Raw genomic sequence first — 27755 nt, 5'->3', positions numbered from 1 at the left:
CATGCACCCTGACCCAAAGGAAACTGGATTACTCGTCATCCAGAAACGGGAAAAGCTGGATGCAACTGGACTGTGGTCCCTTTGCACATGCTCAGAGGCACTTCTGCACTTTCAGAGGCTGAGATTTTGCAGGCCTTCCCCAAGCCTGCAAAAAGCCAGACCTGAATCCAACTGCCCCCCTCCAGCCTTAAATCCAATCTAAATTCCGTTTGCGTCCCATCAGCCTCCTTCTCCAGGCCAGCTTCCTTCTGCATCCGCCTTTTGCAGACAGTTCGGAGATGTTATCTCTCCCGCCCTCCCGCCGCAACTGGCTCGCTGGCTTCCCCTGACTTCTTCATTGCCCCTCCCCGCAACCCCACCACGGCATCTATTTCGGGGGAGGGGGTTGCAGGGAAGCTCGGAGGGGGCACTCCAGGCCCCCACCGCCTCCCCGCGCCCCTCTGGTCCTGGCGCTGCCAGACGCGGTCCCCCCCCACAGCCAAAGGGGCGGGGCGAGGGGCGGGGCTGGCAGCTCAGGAAGGGAGGGGGAGGAAGCCAGCGAGCGAGGTCGGTCATGGGTGCTGCTGGCGAGCCGAGCAGCCAGGAGCCGTGCTAGCTGGGAGGGGGGAGGGGGAGAGGGCGAGCTGGCTGTATTTTCTTTGCAGAAGACGCGAGAATCGGGTGGCGGAGGTTGGTGTTGCCTGAATGATTACCCGCCCCCCCCCCGGCTTTGCAAGTCATCACTTCTGCCTTTGATAAGCAACCTTCTCGCAACCTCCAGCCAGGAGCTAAAAGGAAGAGATCCCCCCCGTCTCTTTATCCCCCCCAAACGTCTTCTCGGGGGGGGGGGCGTCCCAGGAAAAGTGAGGCGTCTCTTCTAGCTCCCCCCTCCACCGCTCCTCTGCCCCGTTTCGCCAGCCGCCTCCGCCTCCTCCTCTTCTCTAGAGTTCAAAGCATCCACTTCACAGCCCTGTCCAACCTGGGAAGAAAATGACTCTTTGAAGTGAGCTAACCGCCACGGAAGATAAGGGAGGGGGGGCAAACGAGAGAAAGAACTCCAGCAACCCCCCCCCCTCTACTTTAAATCTTCCGTAGAATTTGGGGACGCCTCCAGTGTGGTGTGTTCCTTACTAGGACCAAAAGAGAAGCCCCCCCCCCCCCGATGCTAGCCCACAACAAGAAGGTACCTGGGAGATGATCATGCGCTGGAAAGGAAAGAAGATCGCCCTGGTTTGACCCCCCTCGTCCTCCATACCCAATATATATATATATTTATATATAGATCTTAACTTGGAGGGACCCAGGTTTTTGCCCCCCACCCGCCCAATAAGCGCCCTCCGCCTCTTTCCTCTTCCTTCCCAAGATTGGCTTCTTTCGGCATCAACGCGCTCTTCCGCCCTGGTCAATTTCGTGTGCGTGATGGTAAGTTTCATGTCAGTTTCCAATCCTTCTCTGTTGACTGTTTGGGGTGTGGCGGGGCAGAACTTTATGGTTTCCTCTGAAGGCGGGGGGGGGGGGGGGAGAGGAGGAGAAAAAGTCGACGGCAGGTGGCCCAGCAGTGGAAGGGAAGGGGAGTCCTGTCCAAAGCAGATCTGAGACTGAGATCCTTGCTGGGGGGAGCGCTATATATGGCATAATCCTGGCAGGTGCCTTTCTGATAATATGGTTGAAGCCCCCCCCCCCGCCCCTCCCGGCCCGGTGCTTGTTAGAGTGAGCTGGGGGGAGGTCCGGGGCTCTGTAAGTCTGTGGAGTATCTGGCTACATTCTCTTTTCGTGGTGCGCTTTTACGCATGGACTTGGGGAGGGGGAAATGCGTAAGATCTGCGCGGCGGGGAGGGAAGGATGGATGGATGGATGGCGTCTCTCTCTCGCGCGCTCGCTCGCTCTCTCTTGGCAGCCAGCTCAGCAAAGCCCAAGATGTAGCGGAAAATGGCCGCTCTGGCGCGGGGGGCGGGGAAGGAGGGAGGGCCAGCCGAGCTGAACTTGGAAATGACGCTCGGCAGCCCGAGCCGGAGAGGGAGGGCGGGAGGGAGGGAAGGAGACGCCGAGCGCCCCGCGGGGGCCGCGCTGCCTTCGCGCCCAGGCGGCCCCTTCCCTCCGCCTTCGGATCGGGAAGCCTGGCCCCGCTCCCGCCGATCGCTCGCTCCAGATCCGCCTCCCGTCACTGTGCCCCCTTCTCGCGTCCGCTCTCCCATCTGGGCAGTCCGCGGGGCCCTGCGGCAACCAGGCCGCCTCGGCAGTTGCAGATCCCGGGCGCTGCGGAGCACCGGCGGCAGCGCAGCCCGCCCCGCTGCAGCTTGCAGCATCCACCCCCAACCCCCCGCCCCTTCCTCCAGCCACCCTTTCCTGCCCCCGGCAGGGCTGTCCCACGCGCTAAAAACGGCACGGTCTGGAATCAGCCGATCGACCGCGCTCCGGCTTCCCTCCGCTGCAGCCCTCGGGACCCTGGCCGGAGAGGAAGTCCCATCCAGTACAGGGGGCCTGGCTGCCCAGCAAAGACGGCCGCGGCCGCGCCGTTCTGCCCCTCGCCTGGATCTTCCGCATCTATGAAACGATCTCGCTTTCCGTGGCGGGACTGATCGGCCTGTATTTCTATCCCAGATCTTTTTCGTTTGATGATCTGGATCGTCCACCTCGAGTGGGGGAATCTTTCTTTCTTTCTTTCTTTCTTTCTTTCTTTCTTTCTTTCTTTCTTTCTTTCTTTCTTTCTTTCCCTTTATTTTTCTTTCTTTCTTCTCCCACTTTATTACACTGCGTTCCAAATACTCCGGCTTTACCATAGTGAAATTAGTGGGACTTACTTCCCAGTCAACTTGCCAGGGATCGGGCTCCCTGGCAGGCGAAGTTCCTCAAAATAACACAAGAATTAAAATAAATACCGGCGAGGGAGGTGGGGAGAGAAGTTGCTGGGAGACTTTTCACAGGAGGAGGCGATCAGCCGCGGCGGTTGAGTCTTTGGCTCTCCCAAATGCTCCCCCCTTCTTTCAGGCCACCTCTCCCATTAAAACCCCTTCCCTTTGAGAGGTCTCCCTGCCTGCGGCAAAGAACCCCCCCCCCTTCATTACAGGCAAAGCAGAAGTTTAACAAGCACCCCCCTCACACACACACACACACAACGGTCACCTCACTTCCAGCCCTGTCTTGATTTTCCATCAAGCGCCACGAGATGTTTGTCGACTCATTTGGGTGTAAATCCCAAACCAGTCCTACTCGGAGTAGAAATCAGGCAGGTGAAGACTGGGGTTCACCGCCTGGGTTCTTATTTGAGGGGGCCTAAAACTGATCTTTGGGCTTGGGGGGGGCTAAGCTTTCGAATCCCCTCCTTTACAAGAGAGAGAGAGACTTCGAGGTGGTGATAATTTGGGGAGCTGAAGATTCGTCAGCGATTCTAAGGCGCCCTTGAAGTAGAAATAGCTCCCCAGCCCCCCAAAGGCACCCGCCTAATCAAGTCCAAACACTGAAGAGAGGTGGCTGTAACTCAGGCCTAGTTCACACATGCAGCACCCGAGGCAGGGGTGGGTTTAGGCTGTACCACTTTGGGTGGTACCATCGAAAAATCAATCCCTTGCAGTTAGAAAACTAGTTCCGAGGGAGTCGCCTGCGTGTTGTGTATCAGGCACTTAAGACGATACTCTCCTGTTTGCATGGGGGGGGGGGGGGGTTAGGCTAGCCGCGTGCTTTATCCCCTAGCCTTTTGCTAGTAGGAAGACCAGCCGCTCAGAAGAATGAGCTGTTGGTCGTATTCGCTTAGGCTGTGTAATCCGCCTTGAGGCTCAGCGAGAAAGGCGGAGGGTAAATACTGGAATGAATGAATGAATCTTCTATCTCAGCCTGAAGTGACAAATTAGCCGCTTCTAATGGCTTGCGGAGAGACAGGGTGGCCTGATGAATTTCCAAAAAGTTCTCTCCTTCTCCCTCCCCCCATCTTTAATTTTTCTTTCGGCCTCAACTGGTAGAACAAATGCCCCAGGGGTGTGAATTTGACCGACGAATCTACTTCACGGGAGGCCTTATAAACCCCACTTCTAATTAGATTTATTTTTTAATTAGACAACCGCTTCCTCACAGGCTAGTAAACACGATAGGACCTCGCCCTGTTGTCCAATAAAGAAAGCAATACTACATGAGGGACTTAATTTCTCCTGTCGTTTCAATCGGCTTTCCACAAGCGTCCCAAGGCGCCTGACAAAAACATCGCCCTTTGATTTAGAAACTCGAGAACTGCTTTTATTCTCGGTTGTTGCTTCAACTCATAATAATAATAATCAGGCAGGTATTCGCGAGCGGCTAAGCAACGATTAACAGGGCGTCTCTTAACGGTTCTAACACACCCGCCAGTCCTCATTACTTTCCGAAGAGATCGCATTTTCAAGGTTTTTATTTTGAAGGAAGTCAGAGGGACCAGAGATGAGATTCGAACTTCTCGCCGCAGCAACCGAAAAAGTGCATTTGGGGCTTTCGAAATGGGACGGGGTGGGGTGGAAACCGCGACGCTTCTCAAGTATACTGAGCTCTGAAGCATTGGAAATAGCACCCCCCCCCCTCCGGTTTTAATCCCAGGGAAGAGAAAGCAGCGAGGGAGTCCAGGAATTAGATTTGCTGGTGCAGCAATCGGGCTCAACTCGTCGCACAGAATTGGAGGTTGGGAGCTGGGGGGCAGAGGTGGGAGGGAATGCCTGACCTGCCGGCCCTCCACAACGAGGCAACTTTTTAAAAACTTTCTATTCGCAACACGTGCCGATGGACGAGAGGTGAAATTGACCAGCCTACTCTACTTAGCCGGGAGGTGAAATTGACAACGGTCGGTCAATTTCAGTTGTACCGGCACTCTGCGTTCAAGTTCACTTGGGTGCATTCAGTTTCCTGGAAAAGAGACTCGCACAGATCCCCAAGTGTGGATCTAGGCAATTATTAATCCGAGAAAGGAGAGTTTTTTTCGGGAAACGTTAGGAGAGAAGAGTGGGTTAGATCTTGCGGGTGAGGAGGAAAGGGGGGGGGGTGTCACCTGTCCAAAATGAGTGTTTTGCGAAGAGATTTTAACCCTTTGGCGCAAAGGATAAACCCATCAAGGAACAAATTTACTTTCCCAAAGAATAGGGGGACGCTTTGGGGGGGGGACGACATTGCAGGGAGTGGTTCCGTCCGATGCTGAAGTTTGGAGAAAGAGTGAGGAGAGAGGAGAGAAGGAGTGTCTCAGAGCAGGTCTTTTCTGCAGTTGGATCTTAACCCCGAATTATTGCCTGCAATAAATAAAACCACGTTTTTTTTAAAAAAAGTGCCTCCAAAGTGCCCCAACTCTCATTTTATTATTTGGAGTGTCAAATATAAATATTGGACGTTTGTCGCGGTTAGTGGGAGAGGAAGAAGAGAGGGGGACAAGGATTTGGTTGGTGAGAGTTAGTGGAGTTGCGGCGGGGGGGGGGGGCGAGATTCTTTGACCGCAGAGTAAAGTTTTTATTTTCTCGCCTCCTTGTCGTTGGGGGGGGGGGGGTTCAGATTTTTAGAGGAGGTGAAATTCTAGAGGGTGTCCAGTCCTTGGGGGGGGGCGGGTAGGGTTAGGGTTAGAGATCGGGATGTTGATCGGGAGGAAAGAAGACCTTTGCACAGTAATCTGTTTTGCAAAGAGATTTCCCGGGAATTTGGCACGACGGAAAGACTTTATTCTCACGTCGCCCCCCCCCCCCTCCATCCTATTTCCCGGTGAAGAAGTTGTTGGGTCCCCCAGATAAGCAGAGGCCGACGGCTTCATTTCCCCCCTCCCATCCGCCCCTTTATTTCCATATTTCATTTTTGTTTCCTTTTCTCTGGACTGGATTCTCCCAGTACTGCACCTCTTAATTTATTTTTCTACACCGGCCTCAACAGACTCGTCCTTCCCTCCTCTGGACTTTTTACCAGCAGGAAATCTGGACAATTTTATTTCTCTCCTGTTTTTCAAAGTTTTTTAAAATTCAGAACCGAGGGTGTGTGTGTGTTTGGGGGGGGGGGGGCAGATGCTTCTTCTCTCTTGGAAACACTCTTTCTGGCGAAGTCTATTTTATTAAAAAAACCTCTGAATGCCAGATTTGGTGTTTGTCATATTGGGGCAGGTTTCTATTTTGTTTGGCAGGGGTGGACGTGGATCCCGTCCTTCTTCTATTTATATTTTAAAAGTTTGCTTTTAAAAATAAAATGATAGCTTGATGTGACACCCCCCCCCCAAGTTGGGCCCTTTCGTATTTTTTGGGGGGGGGGAGGATTTCTCCCCTGGTCCCACCCCTCCTCTTTCCCTCCCTCTTTCCCTCCCTCCCCTCTCGTCTCCTCCCCTCCCCCGCGCTATCCATCGCCAGGAAAGAGAGAGTGTGCCAGAGAGGGAGGGAGGGAGGGAGAGAGAGAGGGAGAGGGAAAGAGGGAGAGTGAAAAGAAAACTCTCCTAGCAGTCGAGATGACTCAGTAACTTTTCAGCCGGGATCTGCTTTTCCACCTCCTTTTCTCCCCCCCACCCCACCCCGGCCTCGAATCCGTTGGTTCCCCCGCAGCCTGGAGATGTATTCTTCGCCTCTGTGCCTCGCCCAGGTAAAAAAGAAAAAGGGAGAAAGAGCCCTCCCGCTTGCATTCGCCTTTGCAACCCCCCCCCCCCCCGCCCGCCGCGCCTTTGGCATTGCTAATTTTTGAAAACTCTGTTTCCTGTTTGGAGCTTGATTTTCATTTTATTTTTTTTGCGAAGTCTTCCTGGAGTCGGCTGTTCCCTTGCGGGAAAAGTGGAGGGCGGGGGGGAGGCGAGGGATTTCCGGGGCTGGGGAGTCCGGCAGGAGGCCCCGCGCCGTTTTCGAGGATTCTTTCCCCGCAGCTGGGAAGAGGTCGGTTGCCACCCGGCCGATGTGCTGCTCTTCTATACTCCCCCTCCCGGTGCCCAAACAGTTATTTCGTTTTTGCGCTTTTCTCGGGGCGGCTTGAGGTCGGTTTGGAAAAGCCAGGGGGGGTACCGTTGCCGCCTTTAGGGAATGCCCTGATGGGCAGGGAGGAATTCTTGATGGGCACCATGGGGGGGGGGCAACCCCTCTTCCTCCAGAGTTGTGGACAGTTTGGTGACAGTTTGGGAACAACCGATGGCTTCTTTCTTTGGTGCACATGGGAATTCCCCCTCCCTAAATGAGATGGGTGCAGCAGCCAGTCAGTGGTTATGGTTTTTTTGGCGGGGGGGGGGGGCAGATGAACTTAATAAAAACCACTTTTCCACAGGCCCCAGTATGAGTAAATTAGAAGGGAGGGTATGTGATCACATATGCCCTAGGACAGGAGATGTGTCTGTGTCAGTGACAGAGATTGTGTGACTCAGATTATATTAATGTAATATATATATATATATATATATATATTATATATATATATATATATATATATATTATAATACTGTGTGTGTCATGTTATGCATGTATTCTGTTCCAGGATGCATGGGGATGTATAAGAAAGTGGGAGCCTTGCAGTGTGTGAAAGGTTGTGTGTCTGCATGTTTGCCCATAAATGCCTGAGAATGTGCAGGAATGCGTCTGAGCGTGCTCTTGTGCGACGTGTGAATAATCCTGCACTTTGCGTGTGCATTCGAAGCTGTGTCATAGAGTGAGGGCCTCTGTGCACCAGGGTACGACAGAGTTGTGCATGCTTGTGCAAGCATCGAAACCCTGTGTCTCTGTGCCATACGCGCAGGAAATGCATTTACTTCGAGCACTGGGATATGTGGAAATGTCCAAGCGGCTCTTAATCGCTTTTGCACGCTGTTTCCCACTGCTCTTAAAAGCATGTGCAAGATCACTAGTGAGACGATTAAATGGGATCAAAGTGTGTGGCTTCCCCTTGTGCTGTCCCATCTGCCATAGATCAATTCACTATGGTTGTGTTGCGGTACAGCATGAAATATTCACACGCCATGCTGTATATTTTATGGCAAGGTCTGCTGCAGGAATCTGTATGCCATGGATCTAGTGTGGGTTGCCTGGAAAAAGTTTGGGGCAATGCATTTCTAAATTTCCCTCTATTTTATGGGCCTGTTAATTGAGGGCGTCACATGCTTAAAATCTTGTGGTGTGGGGCCTCTCCTTTACACTCCAGATAATTAGCAAAATCAGTAGTACTACATTTGGGATGTGTAGCTATACTTCTGAAGCTTTTATACAAGTGTGTCTTTTGGAAGACAAATATGTGTTTTATCGGTTATATGACAGCTATACACATTGTGGTATGATGTGAAGGCTGGTTTGGGGTGTGTGTGTTACAGTACACTATGTGTTTCACGCGCCATTTTAGAGGACACAGCATTCCTTCGTCCCAGCGTAGCGTTGCAATCTGCTCTGTAGCGCTATGGACTTTTTATTTGGGAGGCTGTAAGTTTGCATTGTGTGTGTGTGTGTTAGTTAGATTGTGTGACAAATGGTACAGCAGGCCCTTTAAGACTCCTGTCAGATAAGGAAGGGGCACTCTGGAGTTTCTGTGGCTGTGCCCCCTGGACTGTGGCCTGCTGTGCTCTTTCTGTCTATCGATTCCTGATATTTATTTAATTCTTGAACAAGTCTCTCAAAGATCCCATGTAACTCTTTCCTTTCTGCCTAATAAATGAAAACTCTGTAAGTCTGAGAGATTGTTTGAAGTGGATCTCTGATTCTGACACCTTATTTTCCCCGCCCGGCCATGACGGTGCCTGAATACCACATCACTGGGAGGGGGCATGTGTGTGTGATAGATCACCAGCTGTGATCTTGATTTTTTTAAAAGGGGGGGCTTTCAATTTAGGCATCCCCAAAACATTTAAAATAGCAGGGACATGTTCAAATTGAAACACTGTGAGGTTTTTTCCCACCTCGTCTGGAGAAGAAAGAACTGGGGAAATTTTCAGCCAAATTCGGGGCAGGTGTGTGTGTGTTGGGGGGGGGATTCAACCATATTTCAAAAATCCAGGGTTTGAATTTCCAACTTTTCTCAAGTTTTGTCGATGCTACTCTAAGGACTACTTTACCCTAGAACTTTGTTCTTCAAATGCTGTTTTTATATCCCACGGATTTCACCGATTCGGAAAATGGCATTTGAGAAGGGATCTAAACCAATGTAAAATTTTGCACAAGCAGAAAATCTGCTTTAATCCTGCCCCTGATTTTGAATACTGACCACTGAGATTTTTAAAATAAATTTTGATTTGGAAATTTTGATGTAAATCTTATCCTTTGATAAATGTCAAGGCAATTGAAATGAATTGAATAAGGCCGACTGATCCCATTGCATCTCTGCATGGAGTCTCCGTTCCATGTTCGTTTCTTTCCCGTTCAAAGTCGCGCTCACACAGACACGGCTGCCCAGGATACCCTGAAAGAGGATGGCTACTGCTATTATAAATTGGAGACTTTTTGTGGTTTTTAATTGGAGGGTGCATCGGATTTTTATTCAGGCAACAGTTAGGCCTGTATTCTTATAAACGTAGGAAACATCACTGGATATACACTTTTGCAATCAAAATTCAAGCTGAGAGAGTCGGCCTGGAAATCTTGCCCCCACCCCCCGAAAGTAATTTCTGTACTAAGAGAAACTGCAGCTGCACGTGAGGCCTATACAACTTTTTTGTTCTTTCAGTATTGGGAAATAGGATAGATTTTGCGAATGCATTGCAATTGCCTCTGCTGCGACAATCCTATGAGGTAGGTCATAAGTTTATGCGTTGCATGACGAAGGTCCCAGGTTCGTATATGAAATTTGCATTGCTCCCATTTTGCAGATCAGCGAAATGAAGCTGGAGGTCATGTAATGAGTCGGTGAGCTGGGCTTGCAAACCCGCTTGTGTTTATCTGCCACAAGGTCTCTCCACTGGCCAAAATAACGACCTTTTGCAATGCTGTTTTTTGCCTGGCTCAATTTCCCAAGAAGCCCCTAGAGGCCTAGGCAGGGTTTAATATGAGCCAGGTCTGGGAGTTATTTTGTATTCTTTCTGGCAACTTTCAACATAATGTGGAAGGAAAGTTCTCTCTGACCACGTGTAGAGTGCAAGGAAATGACAGTGCAAGTCTGAAGTACTGGGAGAAAGGCCTACAAATTTTCCCCTTTCTTTTAGTATTGGCAGGCTGATTTTCTCTTTAACTTTAGAAGGTAAACTGGAGCTAAAAGGCAAAAAAAAGCCAGGCTACGTGAGCTGAGTTTAGAGCTTTGCCAGACACTCTTTTGTAGCCTAGGAAGCTTGTTGCGTGGCTCAAAAGTAGGGACAACTGTGGACGAAGGGCCGAATAAAAATAAATTTCGATTTGCCGTGGTATGGGGCACCACAAGCCCCTCTCCATCAAGGAATCCCTCTAGGGAAGACTGTGTGTTCGGTGTGAGGTCTGTTTTCAGTGCCAGTAAGGGTTGCCAACAATACAAAGAAAAATCATCTTGCTGGGATGTTATTTACCAATTGATGTTGTTTTCCTCTGTGCCATGAAAAAGTTCAGTGGCCCACTTCCACACATTATAAGCCTCTGTTAAGGGGAAAGACATTTTGGGGGGTTGTTGGCAACCCAGTTACTAGCTCCTGGATTACATACCATGATCGTACACTTTTTGGATCTGTTGTAATAATAATAATAATAATAATAATAATAATAATAATATAGCATAGACAGGATAATAATTACATACCATGATCGTACACTTTTTGGATCTGTTGTAATAATAATAATAATAATAATAATAATAATAATAATAATAATAATAATATAGCATAGACAGGATAATAATTGAACAGCTGCAAACAGCTGCAATACTTGGAACATGCCATATACTAAGGCGATAACGCACTGACTCTTAGGGCCAAGCAAGGACGAATTACACTTGAATGGCAAGTGAACAGACGCACACGTATTTCTCCCTGTTCATTTGCGCTCCACTCGATCGACTGGAGCGTGAGTGGAGTGCACATAAACAGGGAGGAATACGTGTGTCTGTTCACTTGCCATTCAAGTGTAATTCGTCACTTTTTGCTTGGCCCTAAGATTCTTTGATAAAATCGAAATGGGTAAAGGACTGTGATAGATAGTATCGCATAATAACGTTGTTTTTTTAAAAAATTATTATTATTATTCAAGTTGCAACCTTTACTTATTCAACCAAATTGAAAACTTGTTGATTGACTAAAAAAAGTTTGGCTCCCATTAATTAATTATTTTGTTATAAGTTTTTATAAAAACAACAGAGATGGTAAGCTCCGTTGAAGAAGCATTCTCCTCCTCAGCAGAAGGCAGGTAAGAATGCCTCTTCTTAGATGATGTCTCATCTCAAAACGTAACAAATAGGTTTTCTTTCAAGGTTAGAATTTTTTTTCTCTGTGCAAATTTATGCAGGTTAATCCATTACCTAATAAATCAACTGCACATTCGTAATCAGTGGTAATCGTATTAATAATAAAGTTTGTCTAAGCATTTCCCTCACCACTGAGGAATCAACAAGGGGATTTTGAGCGCAAGGGCAGAAGACGGTTTTTTGAGAGTGACTTAAGCATTTGTTTTTCCAAAGGACTGTGCCCAAGACCTTGAGTATTCCATAGAAAAACTGCTCTTTAGTGCGGTAGCGATTTCCTTCCAGGTTAGCTTCTTGCCTCCAAGATTGATACAATAGGCTTGAGTAAGCAATACCTGTCTGAGACGGTAAAATGGGGTGCCTTGGAAGCGATTACTCAGCAGACACATTATTCATTGTCCCCTTACAGTTTTGGTCCTCGTGTTGTGATGTGAAAGACCGGAGACTTGCTGTAAAGTAAAATTGAAATCCAAGGCTGATGATTTGCATTTGGCTCAGCCGGTTAGTAGTTTTGCCATGAATCTGAATATTGTGTCATGTTCTGAATTGCAGTTCTTGTAATGTTTCTTTTGTCTTTTTGTAACAATCAATATAAGAACCCCTCCTTAAAGGAGGAGGCTTAGCTTGAGAATCCTCCCCCCCCCCTTTTTCAGCTCTACTCCAAACATGGGCAGAGTGATCCTCAAGGGACATCAGCCTCCGCTTGCACCTTTGGGAATTCAGGGGAAAGGCCCGCATGGTGGCAAGGCCTGGCTTTCCTTCACGGCGGAGTCCGCTCCTGACAGCAATCCGGAGAGTGATTCCGCGTTGGCCGTGAGCTCTTGTGTGCACAGGAGTAACTTCAAAGCACTCCTGACTAGGGAACATCCCTTTTCTTGGCCAGGCAGTGGCGTCTGCGGCTGTCCGTGCCACTGCTTCATCAGGAGTTCCCTTCCCTCCCCTCCCCCGCCCCCGGCACGATCCAGCAGGCTGAAAATAGCCCTGGCAAAGTATGTGCCAGACCTAGCCAGACTTCACGGTGACCCGCTTGATTTTTATCCTGGTCCTTGACAGCTCTGCTCCAAGTTCTCTCTGGCTCTCTCTCTCTCTCTCTCTCTACTGAGGGTCTCCATTCCTGCCTGGCCTCCAGCGCAGCCTCCAAACCAGAATTTATTTTTGAGAAATCTGGATCCATGGTCTGATCTCAGCGCCTTCCCCACTCTGAGCTTTACAACTGGACGTTAGCTTTTGTGCCTGCATGCAAATACTCCAGCTTGGGAAGAGCCGGTTTGCTCTACTTTTATCATGAGCTATGGTTCAGGGAGGGGTATGCGTGTGTGCTTCTGAAGTGGACTCACAATGATGGATTCAGGGACGCAACGGGCAGCCTCTTGTACGAATGGGTTTGTAGGGCTCTCTCATTCAACAAGAATGTTATCTGGTGGTTACTGAATGTATTTCACATCAGAATGTCCAAGCACTGGCAAGTGCTGTCCTATTCTCCCTTGATCACTTGCAGTCCCGAGGTGGATTCCTCTCCTAAACACTCTAAGCGGGGCTGGCATCAAAGACTGGGTGGGTCAGGCTCCTCCCAAGCCCAGCGGCTCAGGCAAGGCAAGACCTAGAACACTGTGTGCTTTGCTGCTGCCTCCAGGGTCCTCCTCCATCACGATATGGGAGCTCCCCCCAGAGGTTGCCGCAATAGGATACAAAATGGAGGTCACCTCAGAGGACCTCTGCAGGGTTGCCCCAAATGAGGGGTCGTTCCAGGGACCCCCGTGAGGTTGTGGGACATAGGGGGTCATGCCAGATGCCTCTGAAATATTGTAACAGCCTGGGGGTCAAAAGTGGGACATTAGAGGGAACCATGGTCCAATGAAATTTGGTGTTCCTTTTAGACTTGACTCCATTTGGATCAGAAGGACTGCAACAAAGTCGCATTTGACTCCCTCTAGCATAGAAACAATGGAGAGGGATGTAGGGTGCTGTGACTGAGGAACCCATGGGCATCTTGTGCTGAAGGATTGCTAAAAATTTACAATTGGACCTGTTTCAGAGATGAGTTGGCTTTATCACAGGCCCTGCCAGAGAGCTTCAGCTGATATGCCAACTGTGCCCCCTTCCAGCATGCCCTGGAAAACCTTTGACTAGACTACTACAATGGATTGTGCTTGGGGGCTGCCCTTGCAGACTGCACGGCAACGTCTGTTGGCCCAGAGTGCAGCAACCAGACTAGCTGCTGGTGGTCTTGCAATATAGTACCCATATTGCAAGCACTCTTTTGGTTACCACCAGTTGGTTTCCGAACATATCCAAAGACTTACATGGCCTAGGTCCACGAAACCACCTTATAGCCAATTCAGTCCATCCGGCCTAGGGGTCCTCAAACTTGGTGAGATGGTGCTCACTTTTGGAATTTTTAAAAATGGCAGTGGGTATCAGCACAAAATGGGTGATACGGAGGAAGGTTGGATCATGATCTACTAGGAGCTTCCATGCTGAACATCCTTCTCTGTTGAAGACAGCTGTTTCTGAACAGGTAGTCTCTGTAGACACGAGGGAGGGGCCTCCTGCAACTCTCCTGCTCCACTGAAGTGGAAGAAAGGGCAGGTTCGTTGCTTCGAAGAAGATGAAAATGGGCGCTAGGAAATTCATTGGTCAGCATCCAAGGGTGCCATGTTGGGGATCACTGGCTAGATCAATGTTTTCAGTTGCCGGTAATGAACCATCAAGGTGGCTACCTGAGAAACTTTTAATGGAAGATGCCTGCAGTTGACCCCTGGTCCTCCTGCATACATAGTAAATGCTCTGTTGTAGAACCAGGGCTTTTTTTCAGCAGGAACGTGGTAGAACGGAGTTCCGGCACCTCTTGAAAATGGTCACATGGCTGGTGGCCCCTCCCCCTGATCTCCAGACAGAGGGGAGTTGAGATGGCCCTCCGCGCCGCTCAGCGGCGCAGAGGGCAATCTCAACTCCCCTCTGTCTGGAGATCAGGGGGCAGGGCCACCAGCCATGTGACCATTTTCTCTGAGGGCAACCCACTGAGTTCCACTACCTCTTTCCCCAGAAAAAAGCCCTGTGAGGAACTATGGCCACCTCCTGTGTACTGTACTGAATTCTGATAGGAGGACCTTCTTCCCAGTCCCTTTCTCCACCAGGCTGTCCTCAACACTTCTGTCAGTGGTCTTATGTCTGTGGAACTCCTTGCCACCCAAGACCCTTTAACTCATCCAGATTTGCTAACTTTCTATCTTCAAATGTACTGGGCATGCCGTGGCATTATTTTATCCTCCTGTTCGAAGAGATTAAAAATGTGTTAAATTACTAACTATGGTTATTTGTAGTATACACTTTAATTTGTTGGTATTTTATGGTTGCACTGACCAGGAATGCCTAGGAGAAATTGACCTCCATCCGATCTCAGAAGCTAAGCAGGGTCAGCCTTGGTTAGTAATTGGATGGGAGACCTGCAACGAAGACAAGGGCTGCAGAGGCAGGCAATGGCAAAGCACCTCGGTCTCTTGCCGTGAAAACCCCACCTGTGGTTACTCTCTACACTGAGAATTTTTAGAAGTATTTTTATAGTTTCTAAAGGAGCAAACTTCTTTCCAATCTGAGGGGATATTCTTTCTTTTCCTATCTAATCTTAAATGTTTACATGAATATAACTATAATATGCTAATGCATTTTTGTGGTTGGCTGGGCTGCTGTGACATCACAGCAAGGGAAGGGGAAGGCAGCAGGGTCTCTGCCTGCCTTTGTCTAAGGAGCTCTGATTCTAAGAAACTAATGATAAAGAAGAATAGATAGAAGGGCTTGGTAAAGAAAAATAATAGTTCTGAGCACTGAAAGGAAGAGGAAAGGTTAGAGAGGAGGATTTTAAGAAAGGAAAATGGAAGAGATGTAGAGAGATGGAACAGCCAGACTGTAAAAACAGAAGCTGAAGTTTGTGCATGAAATCCTCAACCAAAACTTAGTCACTTATTCTTGTATTGTAACATTAAAAGGCATTGATCGTTGAACTTTCCGGACTCAGGTCCCACTTTTAGCCCTGGGCAGTAGTTTGGGACTCAATATGCTACAAGCACACGGCAGGAAGTCACGTGACATCACAGTCATGATACAGGAAGAGGAGGAGCCAGAACAACAAAAACGCAGCACTATAAGGACTTGTGGCATGGGGTGTGTGTCTGCAGCCCACCTGTGGGTTCCAACAGTGAAGATCAGTGTTTTGACCATTGCTTGAAGATCAATCCTAAGGGATTTGGCAGTGATGAAACCATAAGCAGTGATTGGCTGAGCTGCTCTGATGTCACAGAGGGGATAGCCAAGTGTTTTTTTGTTGTTGTTGCTGGCTGATATCCACAAGGGGGTATGGCAGGCAGCAGCAGTCTAGGGAAAGAGCAGGTGACCAGCAGCCTAGGAAAGGTCCAGAGTACAATACAATAACTTTGCTAAGCAGGATTGAATGCACAGGTCAGTGTTTTGATGGGAGACTTCCATGTTGGATGAAAGGGAAGATATTACTGTAATAAATAAAGGAGGAGGCAGGAGTCTGTGAAGGTTGAAGGATGAAGGACAGTGTGGGTGGTTGATGGCTAAGAAAAGAGGATTAGAAGAAAGTGGGGTTGCCAACTCCATATTGGGAAATTCCTGGAGATTTGGGGGGAAGCTGGTGATAGGCCAGGATTTTTTGCAGCAAGGTCTGTAGTTTCTGTTTCAAGGAGTCCAATTCTAACCTGTCTAGGATTGAGGATTCTTGCAAATATTACAGGAGGCATTGAAGCTGAGGCATTGAACTCTGGTCTTGCCAGAGTGCTAACTCTACCATTTAATGGGACAACGCATGCACACACAAAAACGAAATCTCTTAACTTTTAATACACGTTTTAAGAGCTGAAATGAGAGCTGGTATTAAAATATTTACTCTGGTTTTCTCGGTAGTGGGGTTATTTCAAGTAGCAGAGGGCCTTAACTTTACTTTTTGGAAACACTGGTGATTATGCAAGTGGGAAGGGCAGCAGGGCACGGATCCGCAAGCCGGGGAAACAAGAAAGCAAGTATTCTAGCATGAGAGAGAAAGAATGAGGAAGGTTACTTTGAAAGAATGGGCCCAGTGTTTTCTCCAAACGATTTGCCGCAACAGACGGCAGAATCGAAAACTGTGTTACCGTTTTGTCTCTCCCACCCCACTCCTTCCACAACCTGGACCAAATCTGAAACATTTGTTTTCGCATGTTCCCCAAACAAGTTGGGATGGTGAGGAGCGTGTGAAGGACGATCATGCACCCCCCAAATGCTGCTTCTTTGTAGTGGAACGGGGAGAAAAAGAGGCGTGCTGTGCCATTACATCTGTGTAACTTTGCACTTTTTAAAATTGTACACTCGGACCATTGGGCTGCCGGCTCTGGGATGGGAAATTCCTGGAGATTTTGGGGAGGTGCCTGTGGAGGACAGAGTTTGGGGAGGGGAGGAACCTAAACAGGAAAGTGATGGTAGATTCCACCCTCCAAAGCAGCCATTTTCTCCGGGGGAACTGATCAAAGTCATCTGGAGATCAGGACCGTTTCCACACGGCTTACCTTTGCTTGTATCGACCTGGAACATCGCGCAAAAACCGTGGAAGATCGCGCGAGGAAATGCGATCTTCCACGTTTTTTGCGCGATGTTCCAGGTCGTTACGAGCAAAGGTAAGCCGTGTGGAAATGGCCCGGTTGTAAATCTGGGAAAACCCCAGGCCCCATATTGAGGCTGGTGACCCTATCAGGCCATATTAATTCTGGGTCTGAAAAAGAATTCTACTGCCCCATAAAAATTGGGCCTAGGGTTGCATGGCCATGGGAAGGGGGTCAAAGCTCCCACTGGTTCTTAGATAAAGATCAGACCCTCTGGTTCTTTCCCTCTCCCTGTCCCCACCAAAAGAACACACATGAATAACACAAGAAGTTCCCTTAGACCAAATCAGACCATCGGCCTATCAAGGTCAGTATTCTCTACTCTGACTGGCGGCGCCTCTCCAGGGTCTTAGGCACAGTTCTTTCTTATCACCCACAGCCTGACCCCTTTTAGCCCCTTTTAGCTAGAGAGGTCAGGATTGAATTTGGGATTTTCTGCATTCAAAGCAAGTGTTCTACCACTGAGCCACGGCCCCTCCATTCCACAAGTGGTTTGATTAGAACGGTTATGTAGGGCCAAGCTAGAAGTGACGAATGGAGTGCAAGTGGAGCGCAAGTGAACAGGGAGGAATACATGTGAGTGTGTTCACTTGCCATTCAAGTGTAACTCGTCACGTCTAGCTTGGCCCATAGTGTGACTGTGTCCCTGGGCCATGAGGGTGATTGGAGTTCTTGGAATTTCGTACCCTCGTTCTCCCCCTCTCCCTTTTTGACAGCCCCACGAGGCTCATGATCTGGCAACCTTACTTAAGCAAAGCTAGCGTTGTCAAGCTCCAGGTGGTGGCTGAAGACCTCCCAGAATTGCAACTGATCTCCAGGTCACAGAGATCTGTCCCCCTGGAGAAAATGGCTTCTTAAGAAGCTGGACTCTACAGCATTATGTGCCACTGAGGTCCCTCTCAAGGCTCCACCTCCAAATCTCCAGGAATTTCCCAACCCAGACCTGGCAACCCTAAGCAAAGTAGGCCTGGATCAGGTCCGTGCTTGGACGGCAGTGCAGAGAGGAACGCTGCTCATGAGCTGGCCGAAACAGAGTCCATTAAGGAGCAGGCTTACCCTTCTTCTGCAGGATATCTTTTTGGCTATTTTTAAAAGACAGTTTCCTGGTAACAGAGAAATTTGACTCATTCTCGGACAGATGCTCAGGTTGCCACCTCTGGTCAGGCAATTCCTGGGGATTTGGGGGTGGAGCTTGTGGAGGGCAGGGGTTGGGGAGGGGAGGTCCTCAGGGGGGTATAATGCCTTCAAAGTAGCCATCTTCTCCAGGGGAACTGGTCTCTACCATTTGGAGATCAGTTGTAATTCCAGGAGATCTCCAGGCCCCACCTGGAAGTTGGCAACCCTAGAGTCTGGAAATCTAGGCCTCTTCTTTATATTCCAAAATCCAAAAGAGAGCTGGAACAGGGAGATCCAACAGTTTGGGAAGAATCTCTCTCTTAATAGCTTCTGTTTTTCTGATACAGGCAAAATTTTGAGCTCCTTGTTCGGTTTTGGGAGGGCTGAGTGGGACCTAATCAGAGGATCCTCTGGGGCCGGATCCATCCCAAGTTTCTGCTTGGCAGACAGGCTGTGGGTTTTGAACCTTGGCCTCTCCCAGTCTGCCATTTCTTAATCATTAATTTGCATTAAGGGGCTTACCCCTGTACAGAGAATGATAATGTTATCTATTATTTCTGTCAAGCAAATGACAATGATTTTACCTTTTTTTTTTACAAAAAAAATGGAAATATCCAAGCCTAGAACTGAAATGAATTTCATGGAGAAAACAAGTCTCTAGAATAATGTTGTCAGGTAGGGCCTGGCAACCAGTGGGAGACTGGGGTAGGGGGAGGCAAGGGGATGGCTGTCTGTGACAGTACGGTGTCACTTCCAGGAAAACCGAGAAGTGGCATCACACCTCTCTAGGAATTGCCAGAAACTCTATGGCCCATAAGTGGCATCATGCTGCTTATACTGGGCGGCGGGGGGGAGAAAACAGGGGAGGAGTACAGCAATGCTGCTCTAGAATTTGCTCTCAAAGGTTTAGACTGTCTCTGAATATGGTTCTTCTTTCTTTTAGTGTTAGTAACATTATTATATGAATAATTCTTCCCTTGTGTTTGTGACTTGTGTGTTATTATTGCAATTGCCATATTTGTTAGCAATAATCTTATTATTAATATATTATATAGTGATTAGGGCTGCCAACTCTGGCCTGGGAAATTCCTGGAGATTTGGGGGGGTGGTACCTGTGGGGGGATTTCACCTGAAATCAATGGTATACCAGAGTCTGCCCTCTGAAGCTGCCCTTTTCTCTAGCGGAAATCATTTCTGTAGTCAGGAGATCAGTTGTAATCTCCAGGTCTCACCTGGGCCGATTCCAGACGGCCCTCTGCATGCCGAAACGTCGCGCGTCGTCGCGCGGAAAACGCGATATTTCACGTTTTCCGCGCGACGACACGTGACGTTTCGGCATGCAGAGGGCCGTCTGGAATCGGCCCTGGAAGTTGCTAAACCTAACAGTGATTGAAGCTGTTGATTTAATGGATTGACAAAAGTACAGAAGTTACTATGTTGAGTTTAACAGTTGGCTTTGTAGAGGGCTCTGCTGCTACCTCCAAAAACTAAACTTGTGGTTAGCCATAATGCAAGCTTGCAGAAAGCAATTTGCTTTGCTCACCCAGAGACAATTCTTGTTGGCAGCCAAGGCCTTGGTTAAAGTCGATTCTTCCTTTGCTGCTAGGCTGGACGCATGCCTGATCTCAGTTTGTGTGGGCAGGTGGGCAGTGAAAGGGTTTTCTGTGCATCTTTGCCAGGGGTTTATTTGTGAGACCCTAGTAAGGAAAAACAATTATACCTTTCATGTGGGCCACATCCACGTGCCAAAAAATGAAGACAGACTTGTAAAAGGTAAATGGATGGTTTCGATGAGTGCTGAGGAAACACACTGTGCCCAGTCCCTAAGCTGCTTGTATTTTCGTGAGCATCCCTTCTGAACGCTCTTAAAAGGCTCGACGGGCAGTTGTGAGTATTCAGTGGGACTTATGCAAAATATGTCTTGTGTGCACACACAAATAGGTGCATCCCCTCCCTCCAGTTCCCTCATCTCCCTAAGCTTCAGCCTTTATCTTTCGGGGTGGAGGGACTTCTGAGGGGGAAAGCTCTTTAATTTTGCCTGAAATTTCCTAATCTTACCCAGGACATTTAAAAAGTCAGCAAATTGGCAACGTGTTCTCCTGAAGAGAAAACGACAGGCAGATGAAGGTTGGATTTTCGAGCCTGTCATTCATGTGCACTGTGAAATTTTACCCTGTGAACAACTTTGGTTTGGTTCCTGGGTTGCCAGCCTCCAGTTGGTGGCTGGAGATCTCCTGGAATTCCAACTGATCTCCAGGCCACAGAGGTCAGTTCACCTGGAGAAAATGGCTGCTTTAGAGGGTAGATATCATGGAAGGTACATACCTTGCTGAAGTTCTTCTCCTCCCCAAACCCCACTTTCTCTAGGCTCCACCCCCCCAAATCTCCAGGAATTTCCCATCTTGGAGCTGGCAATTCTATCCTGCCCCTCATGGACTTTGAAATGGCACCTGGTTGATCCAGAGTGGTTCCGACAGGTGATTTCAAAGTCTTTCAATGCCATCAGGGAAACAAAAGCTGCTTACTTATGTTATGAGCAATGCTAGTGAGACTACAAATATCTTCCTGTGCCCCCATCGTCTACTGCAAGACTCCATCTTTATCCCCCTAAATGTATCCTTTGTTCTACTCCCTAAGCTCCACTCTCTTCATCTCATGGTTTCTGAGCATCCCTACATGCTGAAGATATGAAAACACTGGGGAGAAATAACTCTTAAGGACTCAAAGAATGTTTTGGCTGGATTTTTAGGGGGGCTTGGATTTGTTTGCCAATGGCAAGGACTGAGGATCCAGGGAAATGTAGTTTGCTTAGCTTTGCATTCTGACCATAGAGCAGCTTTCTCTTGGGGAAACCTGTTAACATTTATTTTAAGGGTGGGTAGGCTGATATGAGGCATTCAGTGACTTCTCTTGTCCTGTTCCCTCTGACAAGCTTAAAACAAAATCTACAAACAATGCAATCCTAAGAAGAGTTTCTCCAGTCTAAACCCATTGAAATCAATGGGTTTAGACTCGAGTAACTCCTCTTAAGATTGCAGTGAAAGTGTGGTGTAATGGTTAGTGTCAGACTAGGACTTGGGAGACCCACGTTTGAATCCCTGCTTGGCCACGCAAGCTCATTGGGTGACCTTGGGCCCGTCCCACGCTCTCAACCTAATCCACCTCACAGGGTTTTTTGGCGGGGGGAGGTGGGGTATAAATGAAGTAAATAAACAACTGATAAATGAAATGTTTAGAAATGTTAATTCTGAAGATAAGCTGGGCTGAGTGCCTGGAAGGGAGACACACACACACACACCCCGGGAACCCCACTCCTCCGAAATACCCTCTTGATGGCAGAAAGGCAGTGGTGGTAGGAAATATATACACAATAAACACAAGTCTGCCTGCCAGATGTGACCACAAAATGAATGCATCTCCTCATCCCTGGTTAAAGGTGAAAAGCTGGAATAAGAACCCAACGCACAAACTGGAAGGAGCCCGGCCAAATCTGAACTTTGTTGGTTTTTCAGACCTCAGTGCTAATAGAAGAGCAATGTTGCATTGAACCGTTCTGTTGCTAACCCCCAACAGACAGATGCCTTTGGAAAGCTTGCAGGGCAAGGTTTGGAGGACCCCTGGTCTTACTCTGGTATTTTGTTTTTGGCACACAGAAATTAGAGGTACACGGCTTCTGAACATGGAGGCTCTATTTTTCCCATTTTATTTTGATTTTCCTGGCTAATAGCTATGAGACCTAATGTAAGACTTGCATAGCTAATCCATATGCTGTTAATAGGAAAGCATAACCCGCCCCCCCGCCATGTTCAGAAAAAATATACCTCTGAAGTTCATATTCTATAATCCATAATAAGTACAATGCTGGTTCAGGTCAGAGATCCCTCTAGTCCAGAATACCTGTTTCCAAAGACAGGCAGGTAGATTTTTTCAGCAGTAACTTCCCCTGTTGTTCAACCCTCTCCTCCACACAAGAAGCTGATAAACTACTTATACATATATATTAAATTTAGCAATCATAGCTCATTGCCATTGAGAGGTTTTGTGAATATATCTCACCCTTTAAAAAAATAAAAGTGGTGTCTGTTGCCATATCTGGTGGCAATGAGTTCTGCAAGCAAACTGCATGTTTCTTTCATCTTCCTGGGCTTATGAGGCCACCAGTTTTGCTGGGGGGGGGGGTCAGTGACATGCCACAGTCCCTTTGCTACCACCACATTCCACAAGAAAGGAGTGCCTCTCTGATGCAAAAAGGGTGTTAGGAATCCATGCTGGCTTGGATGTCTTTTTGTGCCACAAATAGATTTATTGGTTAAGTGTCCGATGCTTTAAAGAGTGCATTAATATTGAATTACCCTCCATCACCTCCCTGTGCCCCATTCCTCCTCTTCTGAACACAATCAGCAGTTAAGACACAAACAGCTTAGGTTGTGTCTGTATATTTTTGGCTAGGTGGTACATTTGGTTTTCGTGTGTGGGGGAGCTGATATCAGTTGGGGAGCTTCCTAAAATTCTCGTCTTCCAAATTCCTCCAAAGATTTTGGAATTCTGACTTACTGTGGTTTTTTTCCAAAGCAGAATCATAGAATCATAGAGTTGGAAGGGGCCATACAGACCATCTAGTCCAACCCCCTGCCCAGTGCAGGATCAGCCTAAAGCATCTCTGACAAGTATTCATCCAGCCTCTTCTTGAAAACTGCCAGTGAGGGGGAGCTCACCACCACCCTGCTATCCCTCTGCTATTTTGCTGCTATCTCTCCTTTTTAAAATGTCTAAATTTTGCATATGAATAGCATGGCTCATGCACTCCTTTTGTTCATGTCCCCCCCCATCCCACCAATTTGCACCTGCATGTTAATAAACAGTGTAATGGGGCATTTTTGTTGTGATGGCATGCAGAGATTTTAAAGTTCCTTTTGTGTTTGGCATTTTACCCATGCACAGGTGTTTGTATGTGCATTCATAAAACACAAATCTTGACAAAATCTTACCTGTAAGTGTATGAAGGTTGTTTTTTTTCGTTGCAACGTTTAAATAATGCAAATGTGTGCATCGGTAACATGGGGGGGATGCAAGTGAATGAAAGAGATTGATTAAAATTCTGCAGCAATTAATTTTAGAACTTATTGAAACCAGCATTCAAATTTTAGGGAACAGGGTTTTAAGGTCAGAAAGCGCTGATTAAGAGTAAAGAGATGTGTATGAATTCCAGGGATTGGACAAAGATGCCAAGGAAGAGCGGTTTGTGCACAACTGCTAGCCACAATAAACTAAAATGGAACTCCATATCCAGAAGCAGTCTATCTCTGTCTATCCAGATGCAGGTAAATGAACAACAGGCTGTTAGGCTTTGCTTCCAATAAGGCTTCCAAAGACAATATTTTATTGGCCTCTGTTGGAAAAAGGTTATTGGACCAGGTAGTCTGATTCAACAAACCTCATCTGATTTTTTTTTAAAGGGATGATTGAAGTTCAAGAACTATCCAAGGTCCGATAGACCAGAAGCAGTATACCTTAATGTCAATTACTGAAGAAAAAGGGAAGGAGAAGGGAGCTGCCCTGCTTGTCTGGCCACTGTAAGGAACAAGATGGTGGATTAAGTGGACTTTTTGTCTGATCCACTCAGAGCCAAGCTACAAGTGACACCTTACACAGTTTGGACACTTGTCAGCTTCCCTCAAGTTTTGATGGGAAATGTAGGCGTCCTGGTTTTACAGCTTGGCTCTCCATTACAGCTGCAAGACCAGGATGCCTACATTTCCCATCAAAACTTGAGGGAAGCTGACAAGTGTCCAACCTGTGTCAGGTGTCACTTGTAGCTTGGCTCTTAGGCTTAAACTGAGTTTAAGTGATCGCAATAGTAAAAGGATCACAGCAGTAGAAGGAATGGAGAGCTTGAGCAGAGGAAGGGGCAGATGAGACAGGGGGAACGGCCTTGGAGGGCCATGGCCCCAGATCCCCATCCTGCTGGCTGCGAAAAGATTTCCCTTTGGTTGGTCGTAAATGATTTCCATCTCTGTCGCAGGGCCTGGGGGCCTAGCAGTGGAGAAAGCAAAGCGTGTGGCTTGCCCTTCGCTGAGCTCATCCTGCCTGTAGCTAGCTGGCACTCAACTGGGGCTTGTGAAGGACCAGCGCCCTCGGAATGCTTGGGGAATGGAGTCAGCAGACCTGGTCACGTGGGGATACGAGGGACCATGGAGGCAAGGGCGGGGGAGGAATGACCTAGAAAAATACAACGATCCGAACTGATTCTAAGGGGGCTTTGTCCCTGTTGGAGGTGCCATGTGCCATCCTTCTCAAAGCCGAGATTCTTCAAGGCAGCCTTGCCAAATGTGCGTTTGCCAAAGTTGCAGATCTGTGTCCAGGCAGGCCCGGGCTTCGGTGGAAAGGAGAAGGCGTCTTAACAGTTGCATGTTGTTGTTTTGTTGTCCCAGCATGGCTTCTACCCCAAGGATTCTGGGATGTGCAGTTGTTTACCATGATGAAAGAGGCCTTACTAGTTAGAACTACAATTCCCAGGATTCCTTGGCAGATGCCACAGAAACAGAATAGGAAGTGGATCGTGGATGGGATTCATGGAGTTCTTTATCACAAGATAAAAGCCCTGTTCGCAAGTTATAGTGAATGCATGTATAGTGCATGGATAGTGTACACATGACTTTTTTATATGTGCGCTGAAAGAGTCTCAAGTTAGATTCAAAAAGAGTCCAGTAGCACCTTTAAGACTAACCAATTTTATTGTAACATAAGCTTTCGAGAATCACGTTCTCTTCGTCAGATGCATCTGACGAAGAGAACTTGATTCTCGAAAGCTTATGCTACAATAAAATTGGTTAGTCTTAAAGGTGCTACTGGACTCTTTTTGATTTTGCTACCACAGACTAACACGGCTAACTCCTCTGGAAGTTAGATTCAATGCATGTACAGCTGAATATGTGACTGAAACTGGTACCGATCCTCAGTTTTATTTGTAAAGTGAAAACATGTAGGCTCTTTCTCATAAACAGATGTATGCACATATAGGTAGGACGCACGTGTGTTCATTCCAAAATGGAAACAGGGCTGTAGCGACGGCTTTAGAAAGGAATTGGACCAATGATACTCAGTGGCTGTGGAGCCACCTGTGGCTCTTTGACATGCCAGCTGTTGCATTTCTGAGCACCATCCCCCTGTGTGGCACCTGCCCCAAGCTTCAGGTAAAATTGGGCAAGGCCTTTGCCTGGAGGGACTTCTGATTGGCAAGCGGTTCTGCTTGGAAACAGCTGCTTCCAGACGAGTGGGCAAACTCCAAGCCTGCCAGAGGCACGGGCTTCATGGGTCATGGCTGGAACTAAATGTGGCTCTTTCGGGTGAGGGTAACTAAATGTTTCTGACTCGCATAGCCCAGGTGAACCTGATCTTGTCAGATCTCAGAAGCTAAGCAGGATTGGCCTTGGTTAGTAATTGGATGGGAGACCTCCAAGGAAGACGGAGGCAATGGCAAACCACCTCTGATAGTCTCTTGCTACGAAAACCCTGCCAGGGGTTGCCATAAATCAGCTGTGACTTGAGGGGACTCCCCACCGTAACACAACTGCAAATGTGGCTCTCCACAAGCTGAGGAGTGATGGTTTAGATAAGTGGAACCTCGTCAGAGAGAGCAGTGTGGGGTAGTGGTTAAAGTATTTTCTTTACAGGACTAGGGGTCTAATCCCTGCTTAGGCATGCTCATTGGGTGACCTTGGGCCGGTCATGTGCTCAGCCTAACCTTTAGGGTTGCCAAGGTCGCCTTGGGTATGGGGGAATCCCCTGCCCCCCCCACTCCTGTTTCCTGCTGCTTCTCAGAGCAGTGATGGGAGGAAAAAATGGCTGTCAGCTTGATGGGGTTTCCTCCAGAAATGATGTCACAGTGTTGTTGACAATGGCCTTCGATGTCTGCTCTGCCCTGCTTGGCACCCCTACTCACCCCCCCACACACAAGTTTGTTGCAAGGAAGAGGGGGGAATAATTTAATCAGGGCAGACTTGAGCGATTACTTGTTATATAAGGGTGGCCAGAGCCAGGTTGGGAAATTACTGGAGATTTTGGGGGTGGAGCCTGGAGAAGGTGGAATTTGAGCAGGGAAGAGAGCCCAGCAGGGTAAAATGTCATACAGTCCACCTTCGAAAGCAGCTGTTTTCTCCAGGCGAGCTGATCTCTGCTGCCTGGAAATCACTTGTAATTCCAGGAGATCTCCAGCCACCACCTGGAGGTTGGCAATAGAATACATAGTGTATAAATTCACTGCCACATGGTAGTGGCTTAGGTAGCTTTAAAAACGGATTAGACAAATGAATGGAGGATTAGTCTGCCAATGGTTAATTGCCACCAGCATAAAATGGAACCTCTGTATGCAGAGGCACTATATCCCTGAAAGCCAGTTGCGCAACAGGGAGACGCTTCGGCTTCTGCACCCCTCTTTACTAGCTTTCCAGAGGCTTGAACAAACATTCTTGTGGTGATATGAAGCCAATCATAAGTTAAAATGAAGTTTCCTCTGAGCATGCATAGGGTAGCTGTGGTCTATCTTTATATGGCTCAAGGTCACAAAGAAGGGCTCCTCCTTGCTCAGGCGGTGTGGCCTCTTTTTGAGAAGAGGCGCATGGATCGCTGGAGTCCCTGCTTTTCTAGGCTCTCCTCGTTTGCCCTCTCTTTCGCTTTCTCCTTCTCCCTGCCCCTTGGATTATCCCCTTGCTGCTGGCCTGCAGCGTTCTTGAGGCTTGACCCGCAGTGCCTTTCCCGGGAGGAAGTCCCTCGTTCACGGCCTCCTCTCTCCCTCGCTTCCTCTGCGGTGCTGCCATGTAATCTCTCCCTCCTCCTCCTCCTCCCCGCCGCCCCGTGTAATAGAGCTCCTGGCTCATAAACTTGGCAGGCTGTTTTTTTGAAGACACTGCGCAGATGGATTTGGCTGGGCATGCTGTCCCTTGAGCACTGCAGGGGAATTTTCCTTCCTCTTGTGGAAGCTGGGGTGTGTTGGAGCTGGAACCCAAAGGTGCCGTCACACAGGATGACTGCATTACCTTGTGATGCTCAGTGCCTGGGAAACAGTGATTGGATCTAACAGCACTGTTCCCTGCTGTGGTATCTTTTGGGCAACGTTCTTTGGTCACACAGGGTTGCTGCTGGTTCATGCCTGCTTGCTTGTCCAGACTGTGTGGACGGATAGGCCAATTTTCAATGCAATCCTAGCCAGAGTTACTCCGCTCTTAGGAACTCTGCCTAAGATTGCAATATTGGCTACTGTGCTGTCACTTGCCTAAACTTTCATTCTTTCCAATATGATTGATGCATAGGGACCCCTGGTCCCACCCTCTGCCCCCCCTCCACAACACTCACCTGGCCAGTGGGAGGGGAAAGGTGGGGAACAGGCCTCCCGGAGGTGCTCCCAGGGCAGAGCGATGATGTCACTCCAGGGAATGACATCATTGAGCAGGCTCGGGAGTGCGCAAGAGCAAAAAGTGAAACAAGGTGAGTGCCAGACCACCACCCCTCCTACTGGGAGGCTACTGGGACCTGACAACCCTATTTGAGAGAGGGATTGGATTGGTCTTGGCTAGTATCCTCCTGTGGTTCTGCAGTTTGGATTGGTCATGTTAAATATGAGAAAAAACTGGAGACCATTTCGAAAAGATGTTTGTGTTGATTAACTTTAAAATTGGAACTTTGATAGAAGTGATCTCACACGAAAGGGAGGACTGGAGG

General features: G+C 48.2%; 1 protein-coding gene across 2 annotated transcripts in view; it reads left to right on the top strand.

Annotated features, from left to right (window-relative positions):
* The first annotated feature begins 6380 nt into the window (after nt 1-6380).
* Nucleotides 6381-27755, top strand: part of NFIC (nuclear factor I C) — a 126148-nt gene continuing 104773 nt past the window's right edge. For both annotated transcript variants that reach the window (XM_054981451.1, XM_054981450.1), the window contains exon 1: nt 6381-6534. In XM_054981451.1, coding sequence (XP_054837426.1) covers nt 6505-6534 — 30 coding nt within the window. In that variant the 5' untranslated portion in view covers nt 6381-6504. The remainder of the gene's footprint in view (nt 6535-27755) is intronic.

Source organism: Eublepharis macularius, chromosome 5 (assembly GCF_028583425.1).
Source record: "Eublepharis macularius isolate TG4126 chromosome 5, MPM_Emac_v1.0, whole genome shotgun sequence".
NCBI classification, from domain to species: Eukaryota; Metazoa; Chordata; class Lepidosauria; order Squamata; family Eublepharidae; genus Eublepharis; species Eublepharis macularius.
The sequence above is the reverse complement of the archived record's forward strand: the minus strand, read 5'-3'. Positions and strand labels throughout refer to the sequence as shown.